The 22,195-nt window shown below is 38.0% G+C and overlaps 1 protein-coding gene across 17 annotated transcripts in view; it reads right to left on the bottom strand.

Moving 5' to 3' along the window:
• TRIP12 (thyroid hormone receptor interactor 12) overlaps positions 1-22,195 on the bottom strand; it is a 151,105-nt gene that overhangs the window by 79,581 nt on the left and 49,329 nt on the right. For 10 of the 17 annotated variants that reach the window (XM_070385536.1, XM_070385538.1, XM_070385558.1 and 7 more), the window contains exons 3-4: positions 12,370-12,495; positions 10,716-11,518 (exon numbers count right to left, since the gene is read on the bottom strand). In XM_070385536.1, the coding sequence (XP_070241637.1) occupies positions 10,716-11,518; positions 12,370-12,495 (929 nt within the window). The remainder of the gene's footprint in view (positions 1-10,715; positions 11,519-12,369; positions 12,496-22,195) is intronic. The other 7 variants (XM_070385567.1, XM_070385572.1, XM_070385576.1 and 4 more) reach the window with 2 other exon arrangements.

Raw genomic sequence — 22,195 nt, 5'->3', positions numbered from 1 at the left:
GCTGTGGTACATACATACAATGGAATACTACTCAGCCATAAAAAGGAACACATTTGGATCTGTTCTAATGAGGTGGACGAAAACTTGAACCCATACTACAGAGTCAATTAAGTCAGAAAAAGAAATATAAACATTGTATTCTGACACATATATATGGAATCTGAAGAGATGGCACTGATGAATTTATTTTCAGGGCAGCAATGGAGAAACAGTTACAGAGACAAACCTGTGGACATGGTGGGAGGAGGAGGGAGAAGGGGAGATACAAGGAGAGAGTACATAGAAATTTACAATACCATGGGTAAAACAGATAGACAATGGGAATTTGCTGTATGACTCGGGAATTCAAACAGGGGCTCTGCAATAGGCTGAAGGGTATGGAGAGAGGTCCAGGAGGGAGGGGACATGGGTGTACCTATGGCTGATTCTTGATGTATGACAGAAAACCACAAAATTCTGTAAAGCAATTATCCTTCAATTAAAAAAAAAAGTATGTTTGTAGAACCAAAGTGTTTCCAATCATTCTACTGGTCAAATATGGAGGATTTTCATAAAGGAGGAAACATGGAAAGGTGTAAGCCAACAACCTACCGTTGTGTGTGTACAACACATACATACACCTCTCTGTCCCAGGCTCTGTAATGCAGCAAAACTGCACCTTATCATTTATTTTTACAATGCCACTTTAAGCAGCAACCAGAATTATCATGGGTCAGATTAATATATTCTTATCCACAAAGTCTTTGATAATAAAGTTAGGTGTAAATCTTGTATCAAAGCTCTTGACCTTTGAACCATTCACGGTCCACTTATACTCAGATACTGTTCAATAAATAGCAAATAACTATAGGACAAAACACTTTGTAGTTAGTTGAATCCAAGGATGTGGAAGAACTGTGGGTAAGAATAGCCAACTATGAGTTACATGCAGACTAACCTCCTTATTGTTCAAGGATCAACTACGTATTGGTATAAGGAAACCTGCACTTGTTCCTAAATATATTCCTATCATCTTTATTCCTCTGAATAAAGGTGAAGCTAGCAGTATTTTTTTTAAACTAATTGATTTGTTTTCTAAAAGACAGATATGTCTTACTTTTTTTTCCCCCCCTTTTTCAAAGAAGTATTCCTAACCAAAACTAATTTATAAAAAGTCCAGGACTTCAAAATAGTCTTTTTTTCTGAAGTGTGACATTTTGAAAGTGTGACATTCGATGGTTTTTCCAGTAGTCATGTATGGATGTGAGAGTTGGATTATAAGGAAAGCTGCACGCTAAAGAATTGATGCTTTTGAACTGTGGTGTTGGAGAAGACTCTTGAGAGTCCCTTGGACTGCAAGGAGATCCAACCAGTCCATTCTAAAGGAGATCAGTCCTGAATATTCACCGGAAGGACTGAGGCTGAAGCTGAAACTCCAGTACTCTGGCCACCTGATGCGAAGAACCGACTCACTGGAAAAGACCCTGATGCTGGGAAAGATTGAAGGTGGGAGGAGAAGGGGACGACAGAGGATGAGATGGTTGGATGGCATCACCAATGCAACGGACACGAGTTTGACTGACTCCAGGGGTTGTGATGAACAGGAAGCCTGGCATGCTGCAGTCCATGGGGTCGCAAAGAGTTGGACATGACTGACTGACTGAACTGAACTGATGTTCAAGTACATACATTGCTATCAATGGCTACTTTTCTAAAAGAAATTCACAAAAATAAACCACATAATATGGGATCGTAGATGTTTATTTAAAAATCACTCAGAAACAATAAAAGATAAGTTGTGCAGATGAATGACAGTGAGCTAAAATCCAAGTGGAATTTTCTAAGCCAAATTTTTATTTCCTAGTCAATGCATAGCAATTGCAGGCACTGATTTGACGCCATGAATTAAAACTTAGAAATGTGCAAGGATACTTGTCTAACCACTGTAATAATGAGAAACTGGAAAAGCACTAAATGTTAAATAATAGGGAATGGTTAAATAAACATCAGTACAGTAATAAAAACTGCAGCAACACAATGTTAGCTAATGAGGATGTGAACAAATTGGCATTTTTACACTGCCAGTGAGAATATAGGGGGTTCCCTGGTAGCTTAGATGGTAAAGAATCTGCCTGCAATGTGGGAGACCTGGGTTCAATCCCTGGGTTGGGAAAATCCCCTGAAAGAGGGCATGGCAACCAATTCCAGTATTCTTGCCTGGAGAATCCCCAAGGACAGAGGAGCCTGAAGGGCTACAGTCCATGGGGCTGCAAAGAATCAGACACGACTGATCTATTAAGCACAGCACACAGTGCGAATATAAACTCATATTTCTGGGAGGAGTTCAAAGTATATATTAATATTTAAATGAAAAATAACCAGTGACCTAACAAGAAAATAATGAATTACTGAGCTAGAATCAATTTTTAAGTTTACAACAACAATGTAAATGGGAATGGGCTAAGAGGTATATCCATATGCTATTAAAATGATATAACTTATAGGTTATTTTTTAAAAGGAAAAATGTCAGTTAAAATCAGTTAGGCAGATAAAGCACTCTGGTTTCTTCATTCCTAAAACATGGATAACTACGACACTATATAAGTGTCTAACACTAAGGATAACTATCATGTGTCATCATGATAATGAAATTTAATGTATGTCAACTATCTAGTATGAAGCCGGTCTTGTAACAGGCACTCAAAAAGCAATACCCACTGTCATGTGGAGTGAGCTTCTACTCTTGATAAAAATACATGTATATACATAGAAAACTGTCTGCCTTCTAGGTAAAGACAAAGACCTGACCACACATGCATTCGCTTCTGTCCTCTAGTGAAACTCTACTAAAATAGCTTTAAAAGGATCTGAGGCATAAATTCACAAGGGTGGGAAGAATGGCAGAGACAACTATCACAACACAACACAATTTCAGAAGATGAAAAAGTAGTAATTCCAGTGCTAAATACATGGGAAAGACAAGAAGACTGAAGGCAGAAAATGGAGATAAACTACCAATCAGACTGACACTCAGAATCCCACAAAGGTCCAGGAGTTGATGGTACCAAATACCTCTGGGACAACTGCAGAGTTTAAACCAAGGACTGGTTCACAGGCTGTTTATGAGCTGTCGGAGTCTAGATCCCCTCCCCTACTTGTACAGCTGTGTAAATGTCACTCTCCCGAGGCAGGTATGCCTAAGATCTTTATTCTTCAGAAAGTGCAAAATACAGAAATTCTAGGTTAAAGTACACAGTTGCAAACAGGTGCACCAAACCAAAAATGAGAGAGGGGAGGTGATCAAGAATATATAGATCAACTGGATGACATATGGCCTCTTTCCTAGGCATCTTCTCCCACTAAGCTCCAGAATTCTGGCAGTAAGGTTTTCACCTCCAAGCAGGAGTCTGAAAGAATCTTCCCTGTGGAATTTTACCAAAGAAAAAAGATCTAAAAATGATGATCGCCCAATTAGTTCATTAGATAGTGAATCTCAGTCAAATCTCATCTATGTGCTCAGAGCTTACAGGTTACGTACTTGGTTTCCCTACTCTTGTTAATGAGGAGACAGCCAGCAATTACCAGAATTTTAATAAAGTTCCTACTATGAAGTCAAAAGCAAAGTAAACCTACCTCACAAAAAAGTACATAAGAGGTTTCTGCAAGAAAAGAAAACTTACTCGGAATGGGAGACAGAGACACAGACAGAAAGACATGTATCTATTGAAAAAAAAAAACAGCAGGACTGTTTTCAACGGCCAAGACACAGAAGCAACCAAAATGCCTGTCAATAAATGACAAGAGTAGGGAAATGTGATGTGTACACACACACTACTGTTACTCAGCCATAAAAAAGAATGACATAATGTCATCTGAAGGTATACAGATGAACCTAGAGAATATGATGCTTAGTGACATAAGTCAGACAGAGAAGGACAAATATAATATGCTATCACATATATGCAGGATGTAAAAAAATAACAAAAATGAATGTATATACAAAAAAGAAACAGACTCACAGAAACAGAAAACAAACTTGTGGTTACCAAAAGTGCGTATGTGCTCAGATACTCAGTTGTGTCTGACTCTTTGTGACCCATGGACTATAGCCTGCCAGGCTCCTCTGTCCACGGCATTTTCCAGACAAGAATACTGGAATGGGTTGCCATTTCCTTCTCCAGGGCACCTTCCCGAACCAGGAATTGAACCCGCAACTCCTGCACTGGCAGCTGGATTCTTTAGCACCGCACCACCTGGGAAGCCTAAAGGCAGGGCAAGGTGTGTGTGGGCGGCAAAGTACAGACTGCAGGGGACTAGCAGCTATAAACTACTAAATGTAAAGCAGATAAGCAACAGAGGTTTACTATATAGCATAGGAAATAATATCCAATATCTTGTAATAACCAATAATGCAATAAAATAAAAAGGGCAGCCATCCAGAGGTCTCATTACTTCAGGAAAATGAAACAAAATCATACAGACAGCTTGAGAACATTTGTAGACAATCAGTAATCAGTCTGGAGTTGAGTGATGGGGTCAAGAAAGGGTAAAGAACAAAATAATTATTAAATTCAGTAAAAACAAACCTGAGTAAGAAAGAAAAATTCCTACAGACTCAAGTGTTAGCTGAGCAACGATCGTGAGTGGGGAAATGGAAAGCATGTACCGCACGCGTTTGGTGGGTAAGTGGCAGGGTAAATTCCCCAAAAAAGGCACACACTAGGGCTCAAAGTGAAAAAATCCCAACAGATAAAGACCAATGAGCACATAATTAATACATACACAAATAAACACAAAATGATCAGCTGCGTGGAAGGGCAATGTAACAGAAAGAATACTACTTTTAATAATTTTATATCACTTGACTTTAAACTGAAAATAAGTACTGATTAATATGAAGGAAAAAAATGTTAGCAAGATACACACAGGAAGAGAGAGTTCCTAGGGACGGGATTAAGTGATTTTTTTTTTCTTCTTTGTTATGTTTTGGTATTTTTCTGGATTTTTCATTTTTAGTAACAAACACTTCATAATCATAAGTATCAAAGTATTACAGAATACAGAGGCATGAATACAAAAGAGCATCTTTCATTTGATTTATATGTAAGTTCAGTAAAGAGCAATTTGGCTGAATTAACCCTCATTCCGACTTGGTACATAAAAATACATACCAAGGTTGTTTAAAATTCATAGTATAAAAGAATGCAAGCCTAAAAGAGGCCAATAATGTTTGCTTCCATTTAAAGGTCCTTTTTTTAATATCTGGCAACTAATTTTTTAAATTTATTTTTTATAGCCTTAAAAATGTTAAGAAAACACTATTGGTAATATGTGGTTGGTTACATTTTAGAACTATGAGAACTACTAAATTACTTCAACACTTGCCTTATAATATATAAAACTCTTTTAATACTCAATTCTTTTCCCTTTAAGCTTCTCATTCATTACCTCATCAGGCTAAAAGATAATTCATTTTTCTTCAAACTCAGCAGGTATGTCCCTATAAGACCTAACTAGATAAAACCAAGAGTTTATTTTTATCAATAAATTCTTCTGTCCCACTCAACTCATTCTTCTTTCTTCTCTCCATGCTAGAGACTCAAAGTACCCTGTTTCAGACTGATGGAAAGAGTCCTAATCTTAGCAGAATTACCTTCCCAGAATTTGACATCTGCCTGGTTCTTGTCTAGTTCTAATAATGGCTACAGGCTGCATGCAAGTCACAGAAGAATATGAAACTCAAGCTGAAAATAAGCTAGTAACTATGGCTATGTTATTAATAATGTGCACATGATGGTCACTTTAAGGAATGAAGCTACAAACAGATATCGCACTCAAAGTATAATAACTTAAAATTTTCTATAAATACATTCCATAATTAACTCCAGATTTGATCACAAACTGTTCCTTATAGGAACGTCTATGCCATCCATCACCTTCTACTATTAAGACAGTAAGTATATACTTTGAAATAGTCAAATTACTGAAAAATTAGCCTAAAGAAAAGGTAAGCAGATTAAGCAGCATATTATAAGAATATTTTTTAAAAGTGTATGTATCATTACACTGCCCCACTGGTTTCACATTTATGCTACAAAGTATGTAAGACTGCTAAGGTTAAACAAGTCACAGCAAGAAAAGTTTCCTCATGCAGATTAAAATTGTCATATAACACTATCCCTCCTTGGGGTATTCCCAAGACTTCTATCAGTTAACACAAGGTGACCTCTGTCCCAGGGCCATTCTGATCAGCTGTAGCTGACAAGCCACAGGCTTCCAGAAGCCCATCACAAAGTAGCTGCTTCTCTAGTCTTCCTGCCCGCCCTAGTTCCTCCCCCAAAACTTGTTCAACAGTTGCCGAAGCAGCACAACAGAAAAGCTCTTCCTGCGTAAGTGATCTGACTAAACACATCATTTCCAAAGTGAGTTCCATGGCCCACTGTTGTCTCCCAAAGTAACAGGTGATCAAATATTTATAAAATAATGGGTTAAGGAGAAGTCACCTTAAGAATTCTTCCAGCTTTCAAGATATGAAAGCATATCCTGAATCTCCTTGAGTAATATTTGGCCATGGCAAATGGTTTTACACAAAAGCATCATGTAAGTACTGCTATTCCTACAATTTGGAAACAATTTGCTTTACCAGGAAGTTTTACTGAAGCCAACCAAATCTTAGAATAATCCTATATCTGAGGAAACATATCACCTTCAAATTAACAGGTTCACGGATTCTTAAAAGTTGAAGAAAATCAATAATGTACCAAATCTGGAATGCTTTCTAACTCACAAAATATCCACTCCATTTTTTAGATAACTTACAGAAATTTTTCACCAGAGTTGCTCATCCACTGAATGACTGTAACCATTGGAGCTGATTCTGCCTCCAGATTAATATTAAATTAAAAAAAAAATCAAACTAATTCCTGATGCACACAAATGCCCTTCAAATCTATCACAACAATTCAAAATTCACCACTGCATATTTATATGGCATTTTAATTTCACAAATGTTTCCGCCTACATTCTTTCATTTCTGCTTCATCAGAATGAATATTATCATTCTGCAAAGACTAGGGATTAGGTAGCTATCATAAACACAATTCAATGATTTGCCAATGCCACAAAACTATTTTTTGGTCTTCCAAATCTAAAAGTAGCCATACCTTCAATTAATCAATAGTTAGGATGTGTATCAATCCTACATTCTCAGAACAATGTACTTGAATGCTTTAAGTCACTCAATTTCAGTTATACACCCTAAATTTAGTGACGCATTCTTACGTACTATAAGCGTTGTGCTATGTCTCTTCACATATATATTCATTCGTCAAGTAACTATTGTGCCTATTTTAACAATGAAAAGGTTACCAACTTTCTCAGATACCAGATGATAAAATGGCAGAACTAGGATTCAAATCTAGGATTTTTAGCTCCATAGTAAGAGCTCTCTCTCCTCAAAATAACAGTACTTGAAATCCAGGGATTCCTCTAAGATACCTCATCTTGCCTCTGTATTCTTAAATTAAATTATCAAATACTGCCAATCCTCTTGCAGTACTCTCCTGAAGTGACCCATTTAATCATGTTAAAACTCCCCCTGCCCCGATGACTCCAGGAAGCCTGTCTATATTGAGCTCATCCAATCTATCAGTTCTCCGCACCCTAATCTCACCCTAAACTACTTTGTGGAATCACATGACCTGGGTTTGACTCTTAGCTCTATCACTTCGTAGTTCTGTGACCCTGGACAGGTAACTTGATCGAACTGACCCTGAATCTCTTTGTCTGTAAGATGGGACTATTACTACCTGACACACAGCACAGGTAAATGAGATGATCCACGTTGTTTACGTACTATACGCATAAACTGGTGTCTGAGAAAGTTGGTAACCTTTTCATTGTAAAATAGGCACAACAGTTATTTGACGAACGAATATATATGTGAAGAGACATAGCACAGCGTTTATAGTACATAAGTACTACAAAGTTGTCAGGCACTACGAAGCACTTTAAATATTTGGTATTATTTCATCTTGAAATATTTTTCACTTAATACTTGTAAAGAAGCCAACATGCAGTTAATGCTATAATATGAATCTCTGGGTCAACCAGTATTATTCATTCCCAAAGATGAATCGATACTAGTAAAGAAGGATCAAATAAAAGTTCATCTCCTCTGGGAGAGCCTATTTGGATTATTAACATCTCTTAATGATCCAAACAGGTTGCAAGAGCAAAATACAAAGAACGATGGGTAAAAAATAAGTGACACAGCAAAGGAAACAAAGGTTTCATAGGCATACATACCCCTATCTTCAAATCCTAACTCTTGTCACTTAGGAGATATGTTACTATGGCAAGTTATTTCACCTCCCTGGAATAAATTTCCTTAGTAACTATTAACAAGCACCAATTTTTCTGAAAATTAAATGAGACTGCATTTGCAAAATCCTTGGCACTTTTAATGCGAAACAAATGCTGGTTCCCGTCTCTTGTTTCAACAGCTTAGGCTATAATTAGAGCTTAGAAGTAGGATAGTGGCAATAAAAATGGGAAAGTGATATTAGTGACCACAGAACACACACAGATTTTCTGAATATAAGAAAAACAATTATGAAGTGAGTTTTAAAAACTACTCCGTCAGATGTGATCATGTGCAGTGAGTACAGCAGCATATCTGGGCTTGGTTTCATTATGGCACAGTGGCAACATCAACACATCGGGGCTTTCTGTTTGAGAGCAACCTCACAACCAAGGGAATCTGGCTGGTCAGCCACTGACAGAAGGGACTTCCCTTGTGGTCCAGTGACTGAGAATCTGCCTGCCAATGCAGAAGACGTGGGCTGGATCCTTGGTCCAGGAGGATCCCACACGCTGCCGAGAGCAACTAAGCCCCTGCACCATACTGAGCCCACATGGCCTAGAGCCTGTGCCCTGCAACAAAAGAGCCACTGCAGTGACAAGACCACACACGGCAACTGAAGAGTAGCCCCCCAACCTGTTGCAACTAGAGTAAACCCATGCACGGCAACGAGGATCCACTGCAGATAAAAATAAATAAAAAATAATAAAAAAAAAGCAGACACAAGAATAGGTATAAAGGTGGAGATAAATAACTTCAATTCTCAAGAAAGCCTTGTCAGAACCAGTGGACAAATAGCTGTCCCTTTTTATTGAACCTTTCATTTCCTTCTGACTTTAAGATACAGATCCTAATCTTCAACCAATATTTAAATTCAAATTCAAATAGTTCAGTGGTAAAGAATCTGCCTGCAAATGCAGGAGACAAGGGTTCAATCCCTAGTTCAGGAAGATTCCCTGGAGGAGGAAACCCAGTGCAGTATTCTTGCCTGGAGAATCCCAAAGATAGAGGAGCCTGGCTGGTTACAGTCCATGGGGTTGCAGAGTGGGACACAATTTGAGCTACTAAGCATGCACGCACACACTGCATATTTAAAATACCACATAGAACAGTTTTTACGACCTAGGAGTGAAAGAGGTTACCTTCAAATAACCCTATGATACAGATTAAACATAAAATTTTAAAATAGTGTCTACTAGTATTCTGGCCAAAGTTTCACTAATACTGAATCAACTGAATTAATACTTTATTGACTGCAGGATTCAACTATACAGAGCTAACAGTGTGGATTCACCACTAGGTTAGGCGGATTCAATATGACTGATACTTTGACAACAACAGTAGACACAGTATAAAATCTTCCAAAAACCAAAAAATGGTCTATGCATATCAAAACATGGATCTGAAATTTTCCAAGAGGGCTCAAAAGGAAAAAAGATGGTCAAAACAAGCTTCCAGGTTCAATATTACAAAAACTAAATGCTTTAAAAACCATAGATAAGTGTCGTATTATTCTCTGTATTTGTGCCTTTTAGATTTCTCAAAATAGGGGGAAAAAAAAAAGGCACTTCAGCATTATAGTAATCGTAATTGAAGAGGGTCCCTATCATTTCTAATCAGTTCTAATGAAATGAACATCTGGCTTCCTGAAGTTGATCTTTTCTTTTTAAAAAAAAAAAAAAAAAAGAGAGAGAGAAAGAAGTGTCTCAAGATACCTTTCTCTTATCTAGTTTCTTTGCTTGGATGTATTATTGTCAAACATTATTAGTTTTTTCTACTCCACTATACGCTTCAAGAAGGCAAAATTCTCCCCCATTTACCTAGGAGCCATAGCCCAGTGCTTTGTAACATTGAGGTATTCATTTTATTTTTTTTTTTTTAATTTTTTTGAGGTATTCATTTTTAAACTAAGCTCCTTAAAGGCCATAAAATATTACCTATGAATGAGGTTTAAAACTAAGGTACATTTATATTCTAATAAAGTAGCTCAGAGTTTCCACACATCAAGAATGTACAATACCAAAACGGAATGTTTGATCTCCAACTGTGGTCATAACCACCTCATAACTAGCAGTTATGTTTCTGGTTAAAGGAGAAAAACCAACTTGCTGTCCTACTCTGACATTAGAAAATAAGCAGCAAACACTGCAAAGATAAAGATACAAACACTAAAATATGACAATTTACTAATAAGGTGGTAGCATTCCTTATCCATCTCCATAAAACCAAATGGGGTAAATCAATTATTAGACACTGTTATGTACAGACCCAAGTACAGTAATAAATCTAAAACTGCCTCGGACTGCCCAACCTGAAAACCTGACAAACCAAAGGAAATTTTCTTTAATAAAAAAACCTTTCCAGTAAACTTACTTGCTAATTTGGCCTGTAATCCAGAAGGTCCAGGTTTGGATGTTTCTGACTTAGAAGACCCTGGAAGAGACAGTTTTGTTTTAGGAAGGCTAACTTTAGGGCTGAAGCGAGCAGCCCAATCGAATTTTGAAGAGCCACCAGTTTTACTCTGTTCCTTTTCCCTGCTGCTTCTTCTGGGGCTGGGACTGGATGCTGAGCGGGAACGCCTGGCCTTGTTCTGGTCTTTTCCTTGTTTCACCCTGGCACCTGGTGGAACAGCAGAGGAGGCCGAGGCGACGGCAGAGGACGAGGAGGAGGTCGAGGCAGCAGACGACGAGTCGGTGATGGTGCTACACCCAGCTTTGGCTGAGGCGGCCGATTTTGAAGCCAGCTTGGTAGGTTTTGCAGATCTCTCTTCGGCACCAGTGGCTTCAGACACAGAAGCACTCTTTATACAAGAACTCTCTGTCCTCTTTCTTTTCTGACTCCGTGAACCAGCAGCGGCCCCACTCTTTCTGGTATGAGCCTTGCTCGTGGATGGAGACGGTGCAGATTTCAGTTGTGGCTCCTGGTCTAAGTGTCTCTTCTTTGACTTACTATGTGGCTTACTCGTTTCCGAGGGAGATTCAGTATGCTGAAGTGCTTTGGGTTTTTTGGCAGAGCTAGGAGAATTGGTCCTGTTGTAGTCTGGACTAGCACTGCGTTTCACTCCTCGAGAATTGTCTTTCTTAGGCACCTGCCCCGTTTTCTGCTTTTCTGAAGTATTGGCTCTGTCTGGATCCTCTGGTTGTGGGACTATGACAACAGATGACGAACTGCAGCTTCTAAGAGGTTAGATAAGAAAAGAGTTAGTATCAGCCCATCATCATAAAACCTGTCCTAATACACTTACATTAATTTCTCAAGTCGATGGAAATAAGATTTTTTTTAAGTGCTAACGTATTCCTGGTAAGTCCAGTAACTAAACAAACACAGGCTTACAAATGGTTCAACACTGCAAAAAAATAAAGGGCGGGGGGCAGACAGGGAGAAACTTTAGAGGGTAAAATATCAAAAAATCAGGTTCATTCTTTAGCTGAAAGATGACTGACACCAATACTCCTAATCACAACACAAAAATTAGGATTACCAAAAAAATGATGCTTTTTTAGTAGTTCAGAACCAGTTTAAACTAAAATCTTGATACTGTTTACAAGCGCAACTTGTGACAGCTTAAAGTAAATAAGCATTAACATACACATTTATAAAATGAAGGTTAAAAAGTTTTTTACTGTGGTATCAAATATTTACAGCTATATTCTTTTCTAAAGACTCCTATCAATTAGATCTTAAATCACTGACCTATGGCTCTGACAATAAAAAAACCCAAGAAAAATGGATTTTAAAATGGCACTGCAGATGCCTGTAATGGTTTGTCAAGCAAAAGGAGAAACTCAGGCAAAGGGAGAAACCTGCAGGTCTCTGATCAAGGAGAATAAAAGCACTGCCTAAGGGATGTTGCATTGACATCACTGCAGAGGTGATATACACCGTTCCTCCTAAAAGTTATACCCACAGAATGACGAAAACACATATCACAACATTTTGGCATACCCTGGTATGTTTTAATATTAGGCAATGATTCAAATGCAAATAACTCTGCCTTGAAAAATGGATAAGCAATGTGAAGTTTTACCTTTTAGAAAGGTGTCCCCTTGACAGTTCAGAAGTAGTATTAGACTGCACTTTGGGTGCCTTAGAATTAGATTTTCTACTCTCAGGAGGGCTATATCCCTTATGTTTTGCCTGCCCTAAATGTGACCTGTCAGCAGAAAACCAAAACAGAAATCTATCAGGAAAAGGAGATGCAAATACACACTGAAAGTGAAATATTTTTTCATAAAAACAAAAAAAGCCTCCCAATTCATTATTGATCCTATCCTTTTCCCAAATATTTCTATAATCAATTATTCTATCAAATAATCTGGCCAAAGAAATTACCTCTTAGAACCAATCCCCTCAATACTCAAGAGTTAAGATTTTTTTATAACCAGTTGCTTAATATCATATAGCAATATTACAGTTGCTTAATAATGAATTTTCAGCAATTAAGATATTCAAATATGTCCAATTTTTGCAAAACACAAACCTAGGCTTTAGATCTAAACACTCCTTTAATAGACAATGTAACTATAATAGCTTAAAGGGTTTACAGAAAATGCAATTTGTGATCCCTACAATTATACTGATCACCAATTTGTACACTGTAATTCAGGTTCGCACAATAAATGCAGAAGCAGATAAGAGTCAATTCTCAAACTGATTTTATACATAAAATCATTAAAAGCACTAAAAACAGTTAACAAGCTTACATGAAATCAATGGTGATATTTACTATGAATTTAAAGCACTAACTAGTATAAAGTACACCAAAACCAAGTCCTAGAGATACAGAATTTGCCACAAAATATTCCAAACACATTCATAACAATTGTACCACTGATACATGGTTAGCTTATATTTATAATAATTCAAATCCTGATGCTGCACTATTTTAAGAGCAAGTTTGAGGGATATGAAGAAACTTTTCAGTTGTTAAGATTTCTTAACCTCTGGCAAAGGTCACATGAGATTTACACAAGCAAAAGAAGCATGCATGAATATACACCCTTGAAAAGCTGGTGTTTCAGAGGAGAAATATTAAGGTTAATAGATTCAACTTATGTAATTCATGGCCAAGATCCATCCTTCATGTAAATAACATAAAAGAGCATATTCTAATGAGAGCAACAAAGTTTCATTAATACTAAAGCTGTTTATTTTGTTTAAAAAATTTTTTTCAAGTCTCATTTTGAACATGATCTCAAAGGAATTAGAAATAAGTCACTCAACACCTCATATGACAACTCCATCTAAATGTACCAGGATGCCATACAGTTCTCAATGTATCATATATGTTCCATCATCTCTTCAAAAAGTTGATCTAAGGTTTCTAGTCTCAGTGTCTTTGTTTTCTTTCATTTTTGAAGAAGAACTCAATACTGGATTCTTGAAAGAAGATATGACATTAGCTTCTCAGTGAATATTTCTCAGGTTCATACTATTATTTTCATTTTTAAGGTTCTAATCCGTAACACAATAGTATTCTCTAAACATTTAACTGGATCAACTACTAAATAACTACAGTAATCTATAGGCTTTCATGTATCTTAGTCTTTGATGATTTTTCCTTCCAGGGTATTTGTTGTATTTTCTGAGTGTATACAAGCTGAACCGTGTAGAATTTTATATATTGTAATTTAGTCTTTATTTTTCCTAGATATTCTTACACTGGCAGACTGATATTTTGCTTTATCCCATGAGTTTCTTACCAAGAGATTTAGTTTCCAAAAGTTGCTTTTGTTTTTGTTTCATTTCTAGTTTCAGATATGAGAGTTCTAATAGTTTAGCCACCTGATGTGAAGAATCAACTCACTGGAAAAGACCCTGATGCTGGCAAAAATTGAGGGAAGGAGGAGAAGGGGACAACAGAGGATGAGATGATTGGATGGCATCACCGACTCAATGGACACCAGTCTGAGCAAACCCCAGGAAATAGTGAAAGACAGGGAAGCCTGGCTTGCTCAGTTTACGGGGTCCCAAACAAACAGTTACAACTTAGCAACTGAACAACAACTCTTTTTTAAAGGAGTTAAGATTGAGCAAATTCTCAAATCACTTCATAGTTACTTTTTAAAAAGGAAAGTAAAATATTGTTTTCAGGTATACAATTTACTATCCATGGAATACAATTTACTATCCATGGAATAATATTTATAAATTATGTCATTCAGGTTCTCTACATTCTTATTTTTTTTAAAGTTTGCTGTATCTTTTAAATGAATCACAATTTCTAATTCATGTCACAGTAAAATTTAAATATCCCTTGAAAATTTTAAGATCATATTAAAAGAAAATCTTATCAGTTCAAAGCTAGACAACTTTGTGACAATGTTCAAGTAGTTAAGTATTTAAATGTCAATCCCAGAAGGAAAAAAAAAAGACATAATATATTCCTAAGTATCAGTAACTCTCTTTGTCAACAGAAACTGACCAACATTAACCTACGCTGATCACACAGTAGAGGTAGCAGTCTTCCTTTCCTCCACCCAAATAAATCATTCTCTGGTTTTAAAACATATTGAAACTTATAGCCACCCAAACCCACTCCTGCAGTTTTCACGTCCTTATTCATCATCAAGGAACTAAAGAATATAGCAGGCAGTCTCAATGTGTTTGAAAGAGGAAGGGGAAAGAAGGGAGAGGAGGAGAAAAAGAAAGAAAATGTGTCCAATCATTCAAGAAAGTGAGGCTCACAAAACTGGCTTCAATCCCATACTGATCTTATTGGAGTAATAACTTTCCTAAAATTATTTTAGGTGTGATATTCTCACTGAGGCCTGGTGAAAAAAATTTTTTTAAATATTACAAAATAGTGATCTTTATGTCTTTCTGACCATTCTTTGGTGGTGATGGTTCAGCTGCTTGGTTGTGTCCCGATTCTTGTGACCCCATGAACTGCAGCCTGCCAGATTCCTCTGTCCATGAGATTTCCCAGGCAAGAATACTGGAGTGGGCTGCCATTCCCTTCTCCAAGGATTCTCCACAGCCTCAGGAATCAAACCCTCATCTCCTGCACTGCAGGCAGATTCTTTACTGCTGAGCCACCAGGGACGACCCTCTGACTATTGTTCAGCATGGTCTCAATACATTTTCTGTAAAAGGTAGTAAATACTTCCAGTTTTGTGGTGGTACTACGTGTCACACGAAGCAGGTATAAATAACATATAAACAAATGGGCATGGCTATGTTCTAACCAAATTTTTATTTACAAAAGCAGGCAGCAGGCTGGATCTGGTCCATGGCTTACCACAAGAGGAGTAGGCAACCAGATGGTTACCATAAGTAACAATGTGTGCCCTCCCAAAGTGGGACTCTATTTTATTACGCCCATTTATAAATTGTTAATGCTCAGACACTGTAAAGAAATCTCCATAAAATAATAATGCCCAATTAGAACAGCCAATGAGAATATAACAGCATTCAGTGCTAAAGGAGTCTTGATGCCTGTTAGCTCATTTTATCAACTCCCTCATTTATCAAAGTTTATGATTAATATTCATTTTTATTGAAAAGCATGATCTCTTTAAGATCTGTAAAATTTATACCTACTATAAATCAAATTTGCAAGACAGTAAAATTCAGGACAAACTGTTAAGTAGCACTAGAATGAGCCCTTTAGTGAATTAGAATCCAAGATAGTTGGGTGGGTGGATGGGTGTGGGGACTGAAGCTTCTCAGCCTATGGATGTTACTGGGGGGAAAAAAAAATCCTCATGCTCTGCAGTATCACCTACTAAAACTAATAGTGAAAATATGATTAGAAACACAGCATTCAAACCTATGTTATTATTTTGCAGTTAGAGTCCTAACAAAACCATCATCAATTTTAATAAAGATTAAACCTCTACTAACATTTGCACCAATAATCACAGATGGTCCACTCATTAGAGTCTTATTTTTGTACTTTCTCTTTTAAGGTATTTTCTTTTAGGACCAGCTTTGACAAAATTAAAAATATAATTCTGGGGAAGACTTCCTTTTTCTCATTTTCCTTCTTTATAAATATAGGAGAGTAAATAAATGGTTTTGAGCTTCCTGAGAGTGTTAAGCAGTGCAAAGTGTGGTGGTTCTGGAAACCACTGAACCAGCTATTTCTTGCACTAAATGATTTCTTTAACTCATTTCTGCACGATTTCCATGTATTTTTTAAGAGCGACATATATGTCCAAATCTTACTCTCTTAATTGAAATGTCTGTCCCAACTGAAGTGCATATATTAACACTACAGAAAAAACTGCCTATGAACCAACACGATTTCCACAGCATACTGACATCATTTCCAAGTGGATGTGGGCAAATTCAGGTTAAAGAAATCTATGCTGCAAAAGGGCATGCTATTATCAACTCTTGGTTGTGTGCTTTCAATATTAACTTGAAACCAAGTTTCAAATGCCTCATGGTGACTTTCCGGCAAACTCTAGTGATTGTTTTCTAGAGACTTTACTTTTCTATGCTTTAGAGTAAAATCTTTGGTATCCTGGAAGATTAGAAACCAACTCTGGTTCAGTCTAAAAGGGGCCAAAACCTGGGAGCAAAGAGCACATTCCTAATCTAATCGTAGGCAAAACGAGCAAAACGGCTCATCACAAGCAGCTGGCAATGGCACCCACTCCAGTACTCCTGCCTGGAGAATCCCACGGACGGAGGAGCCTGGGGGTCTGCCGTCTATGGGGTCGCACAGAGTCAGACACGACTGAAGCGACTTAGCAGCAGTAGCAGCAGTTAATTCCTTGTATTACAGGTCTCAGATTCTGTTTGAAATTATTATCTGTGCTAGCATATATGTTACCAAACAGAAATGATTTGGTATATAATTACACCTCCAAATGTGTGTATGTCCATAGAGACACACAGACATTTTTATGCCTTTACATTTTACATGCACAATTATAACATTTAGTTTTATCTTCTATAAATTAAATGCTTGCTTATAATGCTATAAAACGCATGTTATAAATAAGCCTCTGATTTTCAATCATCAAGATGGAAAGTTCATTCAAAACACTTTAAACAAAAAACTCACTAATGTCTCCTGTAAAATGTACTAGTTTCTATTTCAGTCACAAAACAGAAGTAGTCTGACCAATGTTCCTATGTTGAGTTATGGCAAAATGCTAGCTCCAAAAATTCTCTAATATAGAACTCCTTATTTATTTTAACAAAACAGTGTCTTTAAAAAAGAGGAAAAAAAAAACAGTGGTTCCTCTTCTAGGGAGTATTTTCAAAACATCTGAGGAACAGTGGTGCTATTGGCATTTTTAGCAGTTAAGCACCAGAGGTAGAAGATATCATGACCTAAGGGAAAAATGGGCTTATAATTAATTTCTCAGCTTAGATTTGTTTTGCATGGTCCTCTACATACTTAGTAATGCCCTGGTGGCTTAGATGGTAAAGCGTCTGCCTACAATGTGGGAGACCCGGGTTCAATCCCTGGGTCAGGAAGATCTCCTGGAGGAGGAAATGGCAACCCACTCCAGTATTCTTGCCTGGAAAATCCCATGGATGGAGAAGCCTGGTAGGCTACAGTCCATGGGGTCGCAAAGAGTCTGACACGACTGAGTGACTTTACTTACTACATACTTGAAGCTTTCCAGGAATGAATGGGAATCAACAAGATTGTATTTTTTTTTTTTTTTTTGCAGCTTTATCAAGAGCCATGCATCAGTTTGGAAAAGTTTATAATAAAAATGCTGCTTACAGAATTGAAGTCTGTTGTTGGCAGTTGTCAAATTCAACAAAAATACAGATGCAAGCATCTGAATATAGTGTCATCTTGCATCAAGTACCCAAGCATTTACTTACTGAGATAATAAGTACTTTGTTATCAACCGTTTTCCTTCTACTTGTTTATTTTTACCTTTGTAAAATGCTCATACATTGTATCAATGTTTCTAGACTGTGTAGGCAAGCATTTTATATACTTCCTAATTCAAGATACTAGAGGGGCATCAAAGAAAAGATACTTTACATTATATGATACACACTATACAGTGGGATTGACTGGTTTGATCTCCTTGCAGTCCAAGGGATTCTCAAGAGCTTCTCCAAAACAACCAAACCAGTCAATCCTAAAGGAAATCAACCCTGATATTCACTGGAAGGGCTGATGCTGATGCTCCAGTACTTTGGCCACCTTATGTGAAGAGCCGACTCATTAGAAAAGACCCTGACGTTGGGAAAGATTGCAGGAGGAGAAGGCGACAACAGAGGATGAGATGGTTGGATGGCATCACTGACTCAATGGACATGAATTAGGTAAACTCCGGGAGTTGGTGATGGACAGGGAGGCCTGCAGTGTTGCAGTTTATGGGGTTGCAAAGTGTTGGACACAACTGCATGTGCTAAGTTGCTTCAGGCATGTCTGACTCTTTGCGACCCCATGGACTGTAGTCCGCCAGGCTCCTCTGTCCCTGGGATTTTCCAGGCAAGAATACTGCAGAGGGTTTGCCACGCCCTGCTCTAGCCTTTCACATACGACATTATAACTTGCTGTTCAATTATTGAAGAAACATTTGTATATATATATGTTTAGTCGCACTGATAACTCTTCTAGGAAAAGCATTCTTCTCTTCTAGGAAAGCATTCTGAGACTGAGAAAGTATTTGCCAAAAGTGGTGAGGGACATCAGATTCCTTCAATACTGAGGGACAGGAGAATCAGAGTAAACCGTCAGTGAAGATATGAAATAATCCACAGCAGCTGATGGCTTATAGGCTTCCAGTATACTTAAAGAAGTGACAGCTGGAAAAAATTTCACACCTGATGGTTAAAGGCAAATAATCTATAATGCAAGGAAAATTGCACAATATATAAAATATTTCTCTATTGGTCCAAGAAATAAAGAATCCAATGTGTATAACCTCTACCTAGAAAAAGTAGCCTCTGTTCCTCTTGAGGCCATAACAACCACGCTAAACGCAACACTGTCAGTCTTGCCTCCCAGCCCAAGGTCTGAGGGGATACACCAGCCTTCTCAGCATTACCAAAGCAGCCCAAGAAGTGGAAGAGCGTGTGCACATGCACTTCTGCTGGTGAAACTCAAAGTGAATAATTACGCTGTAAGATTTGCCCTTACTGAGAGGAGTACATGACAAGTTACCTGGACAACTCTAGTATAAACTGTTTGAAGTGTTTTCAATTTAATCATAAGAAACAATAAAGTCGTTTTCACATCACACCATGTCTCCCTTTAACATGTCTCCCTCCTCCCAAAGATGAAGAAGCTTCCATCTGACTGAGCAAAGGTCAGGACCAAAAAAGATGGAAGGAACATCAAAAAACGAATATTTAAAAAGGCATCCATACTGGTTAATCAGGGAGAAGAATGAAGAGAACACACAACTATACGGGCATGCTGCACTGAGCAGAACTGAGGGAAATAAACGGTCTGGTATAGATGTTTAACAGCTCTGATAGCTAACAGGTGCTGTTTACAAATATTCCACTTTCTTTCCAGGCAGACGGTAGGATAATACCTGCCAAACCACCTGGAAATTACATGCTGCCATGTAACTTGCTCTGGTCAAGGGAACATGGGTGGAAATGGATCACTTGAGGGAAGCCTTGGACAGTCAGAAAGCAATTCAGCACTTTCTCTTGCCACCAGAGCAGTGATACCCAAATACCTGAAAGTGTGGACATGGAGCAGAGCCTGCAAGCAACCCAGGATGAACAAATGTAACAGCTAGATGATAAACTAATGTTTAGGAGCTGTTTGTTACCACAGCATAATCCCTGTAGCATACCCATTTAAACTGGGCCCTATTTTAACTCTGCCTTCACTCCAGGCAATCACCTTTTGATGACCATGTCCATAAAAGAAAGTGACACTTCTGCACCTACAAATGCCAAGGAAGTAAATCTCCTTATTTCAACACTAGTCTTTGTTGAACACCTACTACTTATGAACAAAGTACCAAGAAGAACAGAAAAGAACTAAAATCTACTCTGGAAGTAACTAATGACTCTACTTTTGAAATACAGACAAACGTGGCTGACATGTACCCTATGTTTTACAAGTGCTTCCTCAGCCTTCAAAGCCCACATCCATAAGGCCATTACTAGAAATATTTCTCTGACTTCAATAATCACCCACGTGCCAATATCCCTTACTGAGCTGGAAACTGCTTGTGACAAAGGCTATTCTACTCTCATTTTTATAACTAAGGCAGGACTTGTTAAAACTCTAAAGCCAAAAAAGAAAAAGAGGCTTTATTAAAATAAGGCATGCATATCTCCACAATCAAAACAGTTAAAGAATCAAGCCTAGAGAAAAGATTCAACATAGATCTGAAAAACTAAGGAATGGAAACTAGTCAGAACTTGAACCACACATACTCTAATACATTTGCTTTTCTCTGCCCATCTTCTTCCATAAATAAGGCAGGAGACGTGCAGCTGGCAACTTTAAATTCACACCTGTTCTTTGCAACCAGAAGGCAAACACTTGACAGAATGATGAGAAAATGCACTTTTTTTCCTGATGGTGGTAAGTAAATTGGAGGGCAAAAGATTTATGTGAAATAAGTTGACTATAAAAAACTCACTTTGACCAAGCAATTTCATTCCTTGGAACCTATTCCTTGAGAGATACCAAAATTGCAAACATCTAAAAAGCAAGAGAGTTCCAGAAAAACATCTATTTCTGCGCTATTGACTATGCCAAAGCCTTTGACTGTGTGGATCACAATAAACTGTGGAAAATTCCGAAAGAGATGGGAATACCAGACCACCTGACCTGCCTCTTGAGAAATTTGTATGCAGGTCAGGAAGCAACAGTTAGAACTGGACATGGAACAACAGACTGGTTCCAAATAGGAAAAGGAGTACGTCAAGGCTGTATATTGTCACCCTGCTTGTTTAACTTATATGCAGAGTACATCATGAGAAACTCTGGACTGGAAGAGGCACAAGCTGGAATCAAGATTGCTGGGAGAAATATCAATAACCTCAGATATGCAGATGACACTACCCTTATGGCAGAAAGTGAAGGGGAACTAAAAAGCCTCTTGATGAAAGTGAAAGAGGAGAGTGAAAAAGTAGGCTTAAAGCTCAACAGTCAGAAGAAGATCATGGCATCCGGTCCCATCACTTCATGGGAAATAGATGGGGAAACAGTGGCTGACTTTATTTTTCTGGGCTCCAAAATCACTGAAGATGGTGACTGTAGCCATGAAATTAAAAGACGCTTACTCCTTGGAAGGAAAGTTATGACCAACCTAGATAGCATATTCAAAAGCAGAGACATTACTTTGCCAACAAAGGTCTGTCTAGTCAAGGCTATGGTTTTTCCTGTGGTCATGTATGGATGTGAGAGTTGGACTGTGAAGAAGGCTGAGTGCCGAAGAATTGATGCTTTTGAACTGTGGTGTTGGAGAAGACTCTTGAGAGTCCCTTGGACTGCAAGGAGATCCAACCAGTCCATCCTAAAGGAGATCAGCCCTAGGTGTTCTTTGGAAGGAATGATGCTAAAGCTGAAACTCCAGTACTTTGGCCACCTCATGTGAAGAGTTGACTCATTGGAAAAGACTCTGATGCTGGGAGGGATTGGGGGCAGGAGGAGAAGGGGACCACAGAGGATGAGATGGCTGGATGGCATCACTGACTCGATGGACGTGAGTGTGGGTGAACTCTGTGAGTTGGTGATGGACAGGGAGGGCTGGCGTGCTGCAATTCATGGGGTGGCAAAGAGTCAGACACCACTGAGTGACTGAACTGAACTGAACTGAACTGAAGCACAAGCAAAAACTTTTCCCACTGCAATTATCTAACTATCCAAAAAAGGAAAATTAATAGTGGAAAATACTGCACATTGAGTCAGCAAATCATGTGACCATTTGTAAACAAATGCCAAAAATCAT

This window comes from Bos mutus, chromosome 2 (assembly GCF_027580195.1).
Source record: "Bos mutus isolate GX-2022 chromosome 2, NWIPB_WYAK_1.1, whole genome shotgun sequence".
Taxonomy (NCBI): domain Eukaryota; kingdom Metazoa; phylum Chordata; class Mammalia; order Artiodactyla; family Bovidae; genus Bos; species Bos mutus.
This window is presented reverse-complemented; position numbering and strand designations above follow the sequence as displayed.